The 12,602-nt window shown below is 46.0% G+C and overlaps 1 protein-coding gene across 1 annotated transcript; it reads right to left on the reverse strand.

The window, feature by feature from the left end:
* Positions 1-664: 664 nt before the first annotated feature.
* LOC135895415 (cell surface glycoprotein CD200 receptor 1-A-like) lies at positions 665-10,926 on the reverse strand. Its single transcript, XM_065423522.1, has 5 exons — positions 10,802-10,926; positions 5,232-5,543; positions 3,123-3,362; positions 1,761-1,863; positions 665-709 (listed from the first exon to the last, which is right to left on the reverse strand). The coding sequence occupies exons 1-5, from the start codon at positions 10,887-10,889 to the stop codon at positions 697-699; spliced, it is 756 nt and encodes a 251-aa protein (XP_065279594.1). The 5' UTR covers positions 10,890-10,926; the 3' UTR covers positions 665-696.
* Between the last annotated feature and the right edge of the window lie 1,676 nt (positions 10,927-12,602).

Consider the following 12,602-nt stretch of genomic DNA (forward strand, 5'->3'; position numbering starts at 1 on the left):
ATCTTTGGGGACGGCCTCTCACTATGTCTTTGTACAATACTGAGCAAAATGGGGCCCTGATCTCAGTTGGTTCTATTGCAAACAAGTAACAAATAATAATAACCCAGGCTAAAGCTGCAAAATAAGATTAAGTTCCAATCTATGCTAATGAGGATTTCATGACGTGGCAGCAAAAACAATCAATCGTATTTAGGCTCCTAAATGCCCAAACGCCTTTTGAAAATGAGACTTGGGCTCCTCAAACAGTTAGATGTTGCAACGCTGAGGGCAGAAATGCCTAAATTTAGAGCAATAAGAAAAAATTTCAAAACAACCCCCTCCTCCAGCCGCTTTGCTGTAAAACCACTAGGTGTATCACAGCTATACTCAGCACAGCTCTTCCTGGCACGATCAGGGGGAATTCTCAGAGCTGCTGCGTTTTGAGTTTGAGTCTTGACTGTGGCAGTGCACTACAGCGCATGTTACAAGTCCGAATCTTGGTATTCAGAGTACAGATGGACTCTGTCCTGCTTTTGTCAAGCAACAGTTTGTGGAACTATTGCACTTGCAAAAAGCAGGGAGAGCCAAAAGCTTCCCTTAATATATAAAACTGTTCCCAGTTACTTTGGCAGCACATCTCAGATTTACTGACATCTTGACTTACATCCTCTTCCTTACCTGCACTTTGTGTGTGAGAGCAGTCTCCGGGATTTTGGATTAACAGCAAATTCTGTGGAAGGGAAAAGAGGGAAAAAAAGACAGAAAAAAGTATAACAAATTCTACCTTCAGTGTTAGGTTGGGCCACTGAGACCACACATCTTGGAACAGGAGGGCCCTGGTTTTGAGAGAGTCTGTAATCCACAACTAATGAACCCATTCTTCCTCAAGTCATCAAGAAGGAGGCTAAACGTCATCTCTCAGATCCTTCAGTGGGTGGCTCTTGACTCTGATGTTTTGATCTCCTGACTCTACATTTATGAAGTCCCTACTCCTGCCTGTGGGAGCCCCGAGCCATTGGGAGAGCAGAATAGCGGAGGCAAGGTCCTCTGGATGGATAAGAGCTTTGCCCTGAGTAAGCTTTACTCTACATGAACTAATCCCCTTCTGAGGGAGGAGGAGGACATGAGGCTAAGCAGTTGGACTTGGACTGGGGGGAGAGGAGCTGAGTGAGGGGTTCTCCTGGAATACCACCTACACCAGGAAAAGAACGTCCCAGTTACAAATTGTGTATATTTAAATACAATGCTCCCTGCTGTTTTACCCTGGCACTGCATTCCTCTGACCCGTTTAAGCAAGGTCTGATGGAACTGAAGTGCAGCTCCAGCCAGCAGCGTCGTCCCTCACGCAACAAAGGAATAAAGATTCTGCTGCTTGATTCAGCTTTATTAACCTTCTGATGGGACAGTCCTGCTCCGTTCTCCAGAGCTGGGTGACATCTGTCTGGTAGGGAAGCCGATCCCCCAAGGTTCTGGCTCAAAGTAGCAGATTGAGAGATTCTGTAGTACGTAGAGAACAACTTTTACTTTGCCAGCTCTCCGTACTGACAGGAAGCTTCCCTGGAGTCAGGAGGTGGCATCTTATGTGTCCCATGCCCACCCCCTCCACCAGTGTATCATTCACTTAGATACATTGTGCCTCTTTGTGCCACCTCATGCCACATCCTGTGTGAATGTGACAGAATCAGAGATGCTTGGATGTCATCTGATGTGATATCAAATAACACCTTACGTTTCCGCTCAGCTCTAGACAAACTGATTCCTTAGTGACATGTCATACATACCTGCCACAGTGGAGCTTACAGAAGAAAATGAAAACCAGAATGAAGAAGATGCCCAGGAGACCAGCACAGATGGCGAAACACTGAAGAAACATGTTTCCATTGTCTAATAAGAGAGAATCATGATTTTCTAAATAGGGAGAATCACCATTTCAGTTATATTTCCTCACTGATCAATTCCTTTATCATGTCCACCTTAGGATCACAAGGTGCTTTAAACATTAATTATACCTCACAGCCTGCCTGTAAGAAGGGGAAACTGAGGCAAAGAGGTTAAATAGCTTGTCCAAGGTCATGCTTGGAGATTCCAATCTGCAAACGGAATCCATATCTCCCAATGGCCAATCATGCACTATAACTACTAGATCATGTTGTTCTGAAGGACTCTGCATCTCTCACCATTCAAGAAAAATGGGAAGTCTGGTGGCACCTTAAAGACTAACAGATTTATTTGGGCATAAACTTTCGTGGGTAAAAAACCCACACCGTGCATCTGAAGAAGTGGGTTTTTTACCTATGAAAGCTTATGCCCAAATAAATCTGTTAGTCTTTAAGGTGCCACCAGACTCCTCCTTGTTTTTGTGGATACAGACTACCACGGCTACCCCAATACTTGTCACCATTCAAGCTACCTCCTATATGACTTCAAAGCAAAAGAGAAAGGAGAATAAATAAAACAGTCCGGATAACAGCCATTTACCGTTCAGATTACGAGACTGTTACCCTTTTCAGGTGTCCAGACACTAGCATGTGCTCTCCTCCCCATCTCCTTTCACAGTCCCGGTGGCAGGATTTGTATTTGCATCCCAACACATTTTGTTTATGCTTCTCTTTCAGTTGAATGTCTTGTCCATACAAGCAAGTGACAATTGTGACTCCAGTCCCATCAATGCCTCCCCACTCCCAATAAAATACCACAACCCTGACGTAGAGGGAGCACCTCCAGGGAGGGAGTAGGATAGTTGAGTCTTCATGGCCCAAGTCATGATGTCACACATGTCACTGACTCTTGGTCGCTATCAAGCTGGGCCAAATGTGACCTGGTGACGTCACCGTGAAAGGCTCCATAGCCATTGAACAGTCCCCTAACCGACCCAGTCCTCCAGGTTAGACATTTGTATGGAAAGGAGAAAAGAAAAAGGCCCCACTTCAGTCTTAAATTATAGAGAGTATTTCTGCAGCTTTTATAGATTTCCTTCTCTAGACATTTTATGACGCAAACTGGAATGGTCGGCTGAATTCGCAAGGGCCCTGCCACACCATCAACAGTCTCACTAATATTTGTTAGAGCTGGTGAACAGAGGAGCACATAGTTTATCAGTTATGAATGAAGATTAAATAGAGAAAAGAGATGTGTTCTGTTACCTGATGGGCATTCCTTGGATTGGCTCGTGTTCCAAGCCGGATGAGAGACCAGGCAGGTTATACTGGTCTCTCTAGGGCTGTATATACTGAGCACAGTCACTGTCCCATCTGTGTGATTTTCAAGCTCAGTCCTGGGATCTCCGATTGGGTCCCAAGAGACCTGTGCAGCTGGTTTCCCTGCAGCTGCCTTGCACACAGCGGTCCCTTTACTGTCACAGGTCAAGGTCACCACAGGAGGGACTGCAGGACAGGAGAAAGGGGAAAGAGTTGAAGTTAGTTTGCTGCATGTGGAATGGCAACTTTCCTCATTCCTATACAAGAGGAACATCGCAGAAAGAGGAGAATGGGCATGGAGATAGTATTGCAATAAATAGCAAACACCTGCTACTGCAAAATAGATAACACGGAGTCCTTACAGCTCTTGAAATAGGGGTATCCCTTGGATGAGAGGGTGAGTGAAAACCTTAGGTGTACCATTTGGACTACCATAGATAATATCCTGAGACACGGCTTTGGGGAAATGAAGTACCCTCTCCCCACATGGCAATTTATCCTGGTTCAGTTAGAGACATATAAGCTCTCATACACCCTCTGCTGTCAAGTTGGAACAAAAACAAAAGAAAAGAACCTGTATCACTTCAGAACTGGAGAATGTTGAGGGCTAAAGTGGGAACTAGGAAAAACAGCAGAAAGGAGGACGGCTGGGAACTACAGTAAGAAAGGTGCATTCCTGTAGACCCTTTCCTTTAACTGTTTTGACTGACCAAGTTTCCCAGCTCCACCCCACAAAGTGAATGGCTGGGACCAGGAGCTCATCTATCACCCAGGTTCCACTGCATTGTCTCGTCGTCATGACTCCTAACAATCTCACCCACTCATGTCAGTTTTCTCAGGGATGGTGTGTAGAAATGGGCCTGAATCCAAAACCCCGGATCCAAAAAGTTCAGCTCTGGATCCTGATCTACATTTTGTGTCATCTGCTGATGATGTCTGGTAGTAGTTAACACAGTGGTGTGCGTATATTTCTTATCCTTGGTGTGTCTTTATCTCGCTCTTCCCCTCTGTTTTAGCTGATTTTGCAGTAGTAAATTCTTATGGTTATATCATTTAATCTTTCCAAAATTATCTGGGCAACTTTCGGTATTCTGATCTAGTTACTGCCCTCGTGTCAGGTGGGTCACCACAGTCATCCTCCTTTGTTGTGCACAAGATAATGCACTAATGATGTTCCTAGTAAATAGTCTCTTTATGCTTGAGGCAGAAATGTTACAGGGATAGGATAGGAGGAACTGGATGTCCCAGGGGGTTGGTAATAGGCTCTATTAGCCTTTTACTTGTAGCTCATCAGTTCTAAACCAGATCAGGTTTGCAGTAAATGAAAGTCATTACTATCTGCTGTAGGTGAACTGAGCTGACCTCGGTCCTGGTGCTAACAGACTTGGTTTACACTTGCCAATGGGCATCCAGTCTCAGAAGAGAGACCAAAGAACAATTGAACATGGGGGGACTGAACTATCGTTATTCCTAAAAGTGGGCTCACTAAGTACGGTTAAAGGTGCATTGACTTGTTTGCTATACATGTTCTGTGGCGAGAGGATTTCAGTCTCCAGAACTGTCATGCTGGAATTTCTCACAAGCACTAAGGCTCGGATACTCAAAGGTATTTAGGCTCCTAACATCCATTGAAATCAGTGGAAGTTGGGAGTCTAAATACTTGTCAGGATCTGAGCCTAAATTAACTTTTTAAAAGCAGTTTCCTGGGGGGATGGCTTGGGCTGGGGGTTTTTGTACAGAAGCCCCTCTACCAAATAGCCAAAGATTGATGTTAACATCACGTAGAAAAATAGCTCATGGCCAATTTTCCAGCCATAGAAACCAGGAGAAAGGTTTGTGGAGGGAAAGGAGGACCAGAATGTGAAGAAGTTGGATGTGAGGAGAGACCAGAATGAATTCACATAAGGGGATTAACCCAGCAGACGTCCTAAACTCCTTAGTTTTTGGAGTTCTCTGAGCCTATATTCTCAACTTTCTAAGAGGAGGGGAGGTTTATGTGTCAGGCATGAATCTGATCATGTAGACAATTAAAGAATATCACAACCTGTTACTTACCCAGTACAGTCAGAGTGTAGGTTCGGTGCAAATTTCCATCTTTGGCTACAGCTTCACAGATATAAGATCCCTCATCTGTGAGTGTCACTTGTCGTATCTGAAGTGCATTATCAGTTTCAGGACTATATTTCCAATCCATTCTCTCACTGCAGTTTATTCTGTCTGTCTTGTTCTGATCACGTCTGTATGCCAGTGTGCAGTGATTTCCAGTCCTTGGGCTTATCCTCCACATTACTGCTACCAGATCCACCCTTGAAACGTTACTACAGGTCAGACTAACGCTGGAACCAGCTATTTTAGACACTCTGTTATCTAGAAAAGATGCAGGAAGAGAAGGACACTTGAAAAGGTCGCCTAGAATGTCATTATAACCTTGGATCTCTGGGGTAACATCTCTAGTATTATATAATATTCCATAGTAAGATCCCACCTCTGCAGGTACTAGACCCATCTCCTTACATCCATAGCTTTAAACAGTGACCGATAACCTGACATTTGGTTTTGCCACCAGTCCATAGGATTAACCTCTGTGCTCCCATACGCCGTAGAACCTGCTCCCTACTGCAATCACTGCCAAGTTTCAGTATAAAGACATTATTGCGGAGCGGAGCCTGACTGAGATGCAGGGCACAGCCATACTGGAGGAGCTCCTGGGGTAACTTTCTTTTTTTCTTCTTGCTTTGGCAGTAATTGTGAGGCAAATGAATGATGGGGAGGAGTAACATTAGCAGTGTGCCTGTTCTGTACTGCCCTTGACGTAAGCACAAATCAGGAAAAGTTAGACATTTCTGAGCCACTTCCTGCTGCTCCAGCCACAATGGGAGTTAAGCTACCACCTTGGAATAGCTGGAACTCAGCAGAATCAGAAAATCCTTGCAGGAGCTGTATGCTAAGGACTGGTCTACACATAAAACTATACCAGGGTAGCTGTGTCAGATAGGGGTGTGATTATTTTTTACCAATATAGCTATGCCAGTGTAAGCCCTAGTGTAGATGCAGTTATCCTGGAAAAACAGTCCAACTTTGAAAATAGTTTCTATTCAACATATCTTCTTCCTCTACCCTCCCGAGGCCAAATTCTGCCCTGCTACACTGGAGTAAATCTGAATTAGGTCCTTTGATTTTAGTGGCGTTATGCCAGATTTACATTGATGTTATTGAAAACCAAATTTGAATGTTTGTATTTGATATTTATCTGGTCAGGTCTCTGACAAGAACGAGTTTCTACTCCTGTTAGGCCTGCAAAGCCCATACAGACACAGGAGAGCGAGCTGGGGTCTATTCTGCCTCACTGAGCATTGACAAAACTCTCAGTTAAGTTCCAGTGAAAAGAAATAGTCTTTACTATCGATGGTGGAGGAAGCGGAACAAAGAACCCAGCTGCATTTTCAGATCCCAAGTGAAATTTGTGGAGCTGGCAGTTAGAAAAATCCTATGACTGCTAAGCTGAGCAAATTTGTCCTGAGATTGCTGAGAACAAATAGGGAACTCCCCTCCCCCCCATCTCCTTTTAGAGTTACTATTCTGGATATAAAATCCATATGAAGTCCAGAACAACTTATTTTCATGGCTGAATCATCAGCATCACCAAGTAACATCAAATGTATTAGACTATAAATATTATGTCCACATAAGTCTATCACAGAAACGTCAACACTGATTAAAAGGACAATTTCAACCTATTTAGGTCCCTAGAATTACTTTTCTGGATGCATTTACTGCATTACAGAAGATGAAACTTTTATTCTGGGTCCTCAGTGAGCTACACAATATTTAGGTCTTATCTAATCTACATTTTTTCTTGGGAAATTTCTTACTATTGCCAGTAGTGACATGGTGTGAGCACTAGTGCAGATAGGCCATAGGCATATTTTTGCCACCATGTCATTTAACCCTGGTCAGAACAGGAACAGAGGAGTCCTGGGCAAACTTTGTTTGTTAAATACTAAATTTGCTGAAAAATGTGGTTGCCAAGCAACCAACATTATTTGTGAATTTGTGTCAAATAGTTTTGGCCAAATGAAAAATGAATTTTTTTTCCAAAAAAGTCTAAATGTTTTGTTTTGACATTTCGTTTAGAAATGAACTGTTTAGTTTTTGACCCACACCATTTATTTTATTCATTTTTTTCATTTTGATGAGGAAAAAGAATCAGTTGGGGTTTGAAACAAACAGAATTTTACTTTTTATTTTTCAGTTCAGCCACTGAACTGAAAAACCCATTTAGTCACTCAGCTCAAGTCTAGACTGTCTGGAAGTCCAAATACTGGTGGCTGGTCTACACTAACACTCTTGCTGTTGCTATCACCGATAGAACTGCAATGGTGGCAATGCGACATGAGATTTCCTGGAAAATGCCGGTGTAGACAAGGCCTTAGAGACGGTGTAGGGGAATGAACTCCACTTCCCTGTCTGCCTTGGTGACCATCTCATGTGCTTCTGTGGTCAGGCTCATAACCACATGGTCTCTTCTGCTTGGGGTGGGGTGGAGTGGGGAGAGCCTCTGATTGGCAAGCTCCTCCACAGAGAACCAGGGGACGAGGTGTATGGCTGCAGTGAGACATAATTGCTTGTTTGAGGTCACCTGGGAATGCTGAATTGCACTTGCCGTTTGGCACTGCACTCCGTGCTACTACCAAATGTTACACAGTGACGTATAAATGTGGGGGTTCAGTCCTTTTCACAATGGCCCTGACTCAGCTAATCCTTTAAGCACACGCTTAGCTTTAAACTGGAGTGGTTCCACTGACCTTCAGTGGAACTATTCACAAGACCTAAGGAGGTCGTGGAAACTCCTTCACTGGAGGTTTTCCAAAGGAGGCTGGATGGCCAGCTGTCTTGAATGGTTTAGACACACCAAATGCTGCATCTTGGCAGGGGGTTAGACTAGCTGACCCTTGAGGTCCCTTCTAACCCAATGGTTCTATGATTCTTTGCTGACGGGGGGCTAATATGAGGACACTGAGTTGATGACCTACCCCACCTACATGAAAGAGGGAATCCCTCCAGCCTGAAATTGTGACAAAGTGGCTCTAATCCCCAGGGTTAAACCCTGGTCACTTCTGTTTATCTTCCAGGGGCCTGACAATCACCATCGTTCTGGGTTATTCCCAACCTATATAGTACTGGGTGACACAGTGTAACCCCCGGTGGCACAGGGGCAGTGGCATGTCTCACCCTCCCCAATGCTTTTGGTTTCCGTATAGCAGCCGGGGACACATTTTTTCATTGATGGAGGTGTACCCCTGAGAGGCAGAGGAACTTGTGTGGTTCTACAGTGCCACAGAAAACCTGCATTGGGAGGCTATTGGCAGCACACTAACCCCTGGGCTGGGGGGCTTTAGGTGTGAGTTAGTGGCATGCCAGTGGAAGGAGGAGTCTAGTAGGTGGATCTCTAACCAAACCCACCCCTTGTATAGTAGGGATGCAGCAGGCCTTAATGCTGCTACAACCCATGGGCTGCAGTCCTACCCATAGAGCCGTAAAACCTGCGGATCCCATTCTCTCACCCCATGAAGATTCTCTATGCAAAACTATTCACTTCGATTTTAAACTTCTTGGGGCAGGGACCATCTCTTTCTTCTGTATTTGTCCAACACCTAGCATGGTGAGGCCCTGCTCCATGACTGGGGCATCTAGGTGCCACCATAATACAAATAATGATTAATAATAATGAGATTTTTGGGCAGGATGAGAGGATTCAGCCCCAAGTATAGAGTTAACTTTTCCTTCCCAATCTCTCACAGGGTGATGGATGTCTCAGTGCTCTGAGTTATGTCAGTACTGTGCGGCACCAGGCCACCCTCTCTTTCCTAACCACTCAGTGATGGCCATTCGATCAGGAAATATATTGCCATTAGGAAGGTTTGGACTTTGTGAGCTCCGGAAATCTTGCTTCTTGCCAGCACTTAAATTGTTTTCTTGACTGGGCTCAGTATCAGATCTGATGGAATTTCTTGCCTGAGAACCGTTGTATAAGGAAAAATAGGAATATAACTTTCAAATTAGCTCACTAACGTCGAGGGGAAACTAAGAGTCTCTATCCGATTGGTTGCTGACAATACACCTCTTCACAATCTGTTCAAAATGGCTAAAAGATGCTTCATGCACAGCGAGTATTGTTGCAATAGAGAGCTCATCTCCTCCCCCCTCCCCGCTCCCCTGTGGCCAGAAGCAGCTTGTCCCTTCCTGCCTGCACAGTGTCGAAAAGTAGCTAACACATCCATGCTGCTGCTGGCCACGAACATAACCCAGCCACCTCCTTTTCCCTGGCTACACTGCAGGCAGGACGGGGTTAAGCCCTAAGGATGCATTGTGTACCAGGGCTCAGAGAGAACCTGACTGCAGGGGCTTCAGCGAACCCAGCTAGAGAAGTGGCTCAGCAGGGGAGGGTGCCTAGGGGACGGAGCAGCCTCTTGCTCCCTGGGGGCAGAACCAGGGTTGGGAGGTGGGTGGGGGTGGGTGAAGAGGCTGTAAGACCCTGCCTGGGGGGCTGCTGTGGAGCCTGCAGGGTCGGAGTGTGAACAGGCTGGAAATCGCTTTCCTCTCCTCCCCCCCCCCCCTCCCCGCCACTCCAGAGCTTAGCAGAGGGGCAGAGAGGCTTCCCCTTGCCAGTGCTGTGTGGGGCTTTGGCACACGCAGGGCTCGGCTCCTCCTGGCCAGCTCCCTGGGCCGGAGAGTCTTGGGCTTTCCTGGGGCACCGGCCCAGACAGAGGCAGTGAGGGAAGGAAGGCGCCTGCCTGCCAGGCTGTTGATGAGCTCAGCGCTCCGACCAGGGGCTGGTTCTGTGCACAGTGCTGGGAGCAGGATGTGCCCCACGGGCGGATCGGGGGCGGGAAGTGGAGGAGCAGCGGGGCTGGTGTGGGTGAAGGGACAAAGCAGGGAGAGGACAGCGAGATGGGGACCACGTAAAGGGCCAATGGGTGGGCAGCAGAGGCGATACGTAACCGGCCGCCACCTGGCATCTGCCTGCAACTCAACAGCCAATACAGCGCACAGCCAGTGCTGGCCAGAAACGGGAAAGGGGGCAGGGGACCTGCAGGCAGAGGGCCGGCACACAGTGAGGACTGCGCTGACGGACCAGCACGGGGAGCAGCTGGCCCCATGCACTGCAGCTTTGCCCCACTGCCAGCCTTGCACACCCATCCCCATTGTCAGCCACTGGACCCCCCACTCACCACTGGTGGGCAGGCAGCTGGGAAGCAGGGATCCAGCCAGCAGCAGGACCCACCAGTACTGATGGGGAGGTGGGGGGGAGACAGAAAATACGGGACAATTTGCCCGTTTATAAGAAAAAGTCGGGACATCTGCAGGAGGGCTTAAATACGGGACTGTCCCTTTAAAAATGGGACATCTGGTCACCCTACTAGTGACAACAGGCCTGGTGATCACAGGCAGATGTAGTGGATGAAGAGCAGGTCTAAGATGCCAGTAACAATACATAATCAACTGTGTCCTTTAATTAAAGCAGCACTGATAAGTACAGCATTTACGTGACGGAAACATCCTAACACATTCCCCTTCCCTCTATCCATAGCAGCTGCTTGGTCCCAAAGAGAAGTCCAACTTACCCATTGTTACCATGGCCACAGCGACGGTGAGCAGAACGAAGGCACAAAAAGTCTTCCCAACACAATTCATGTCAGCTTTTGCTTTCATCGCTCACACAGCTCGCTCGCTCCATCCATCCTGTTGTAAGCCCAGCTGCAGATGTGGGGAGCTTCCCTCTGTGACAGCGTGTCCTTGCCAGCCAGTGTCTCTGTTCCCTCTTCCACTTCCCCACCTCAACTCTGCCTGCTCCTGATTGATTAGCTCCTGGGAGATGGACGTGCCTTTTCATAGCACTAGGTTTCCTGAGCTGAGAGCCAAAGCGAACATTGAGGAAGCAGATTGAGCAGCTCTGCCTTCCGTTCTTTGGCTCTCCTCGCAGTGCTGATGTGTGAAGATAAACTCCACAGCAGAGCTCAGAATTGAGTAAAAATGAAGCATATTCTTCAAGCCTGGGCTTACTGTCAGAGAGGGACCGTCTCTACAAAGACCTCTTTTAATTATTGCTCCGCAGGAGGTGCTCTGTCCCTGTTAGGATCAGGGACTTAATCCTGCTCTTAAACAAAGAGGTCCACTCAGACCTCAGAGGAGAGAATGTGTAGTGATGGGGGGAAAAGACTTCTATATTTTACTTAGCTTTGGACACAAGTTCTTTAGCCTTCCCAGCTTGGCAGCTGCCTCCTGGGAGTAACAGTTGTAACTAAAAGCAGACTGAGCAGAGAGGCCGGCATGTGTTTTGTCAGGCCCATGACTTTAGTATGTATTTTTTGTGGTTACTTTAACACTTCTTGGCTAGATAAGAATGCCATAACAGATCAGTTCAGTGGTCCATCTAGTCCACCATCCTGACAGTATCTGGTACTAACTGCTTCAGAGGAAGGTGCAAGAAATCCCATAATGGACATTATGGATTATCCTGTCCCTAATCTTCCTAATCTCTGCCAGTGAGGGGTAGTTTAGGCTTGGAAGCGTGACAATTTATCTCACTTATAATTTTTTTTATCCTGCCCAATGTTATTGTGGATGTTCTCAGTACCCTTAAAAGGTCTAGTCCTGAGTCCTTGGCCACAATAATATCATTTGGCAATGAGTTCCATGGGTAAACTCTGTTAAATTAACAAATGTTTCTTCTTATTAGTTTTAAATGTAATTTAATTGAATGCCCCTTGTTCTAGTAATATGAGAGAAGGTGAATAGAAACACTCAATGTACTTTAACTATACCATTTGTTATTTTGTATACAGGTAACTCTATTACATTCCATCTTACTCATCTTCTTTGAAGTAAACAGTCCCAGTCTTTCTTCACACATAAGTCTCTAATCATTTTTGCCTCTGCCGCTGTCCCATTTCTAATTCTGCTGTATCCTCATGGACCAGAACTGAGCACAGTACTGCATAGGAGGACATACCATTGTTTTATAATATTTTCCATTCCATCCCTTCTACATTTAAATATTTTGTTTGCTTTTTAGACCTCCACAGTGCATTGAGCAGAGGTTTTCACTGAGCTTCCCCCACTGCTGTTCAGGTCTATTTTCCGAGTGATTACCATTAATCTAGAAACCACTAATGCATGTGAGCAGATAACATGATTATCTCAGAGAGTGGGAGAGGGACAGGAAGGGGGTGGTTGATTGGAGACACATTAAGAGACCAGGGTGGAAAGAGAGTTAGGGAAGATCTAAGTTGTACCGAGCCTTGTTCATGAAGGAAAAGGAGCTTGAATTTGATGCAGAAGCCCAGGGGACTTGAAGAGGAGCTAGACATGGACATAGAGGCAGGCAAGGCAGATGATTTTCTGGAAATTCTTTGGGTGGATTGA

The sequence above is a fragment of the Emys orbicularis genome, chromosome 1 (genome assembly GCF_028017835.1).
Source record: "Emys orbicularis isolate rEmyOrb1 chromosome 1, rEmyOrb1.hap1, whole genome shotgun sequence".
NCBI lineage: Eukaryota > Metazoa > Chordata > Testudines > Emydidae > Emys > Emys orbicularis.

What these genes read in the sequence shown, in the direction of transcription:
- LOC135895415 (XM_065423522.1), bottom strand. Translation starts at nt 10,889, where the DNA reads ATGAAAGCAAAAGCTGACATGAATTGTGTTGGGAAGACTTTTTGTGCC. An exon ending in CTACACTCTGACTGTACTGG is followed by an intron (nt 3,363 to 5,231) that starts GTAAGTAACAGG and finishes CCTGTCCTGCAG; the next exon opens with TCCCTCCTGTGGTGACCTTG. An exon ending in ATCCAAGGAATGCCCATCAG is followed by an intron (nt 1,864 to 3,122) that starts GTAACAGAACAC and finishes CTCTCTTATTAG; the next exon opens with ACAATGGAAACATGTTTCTT.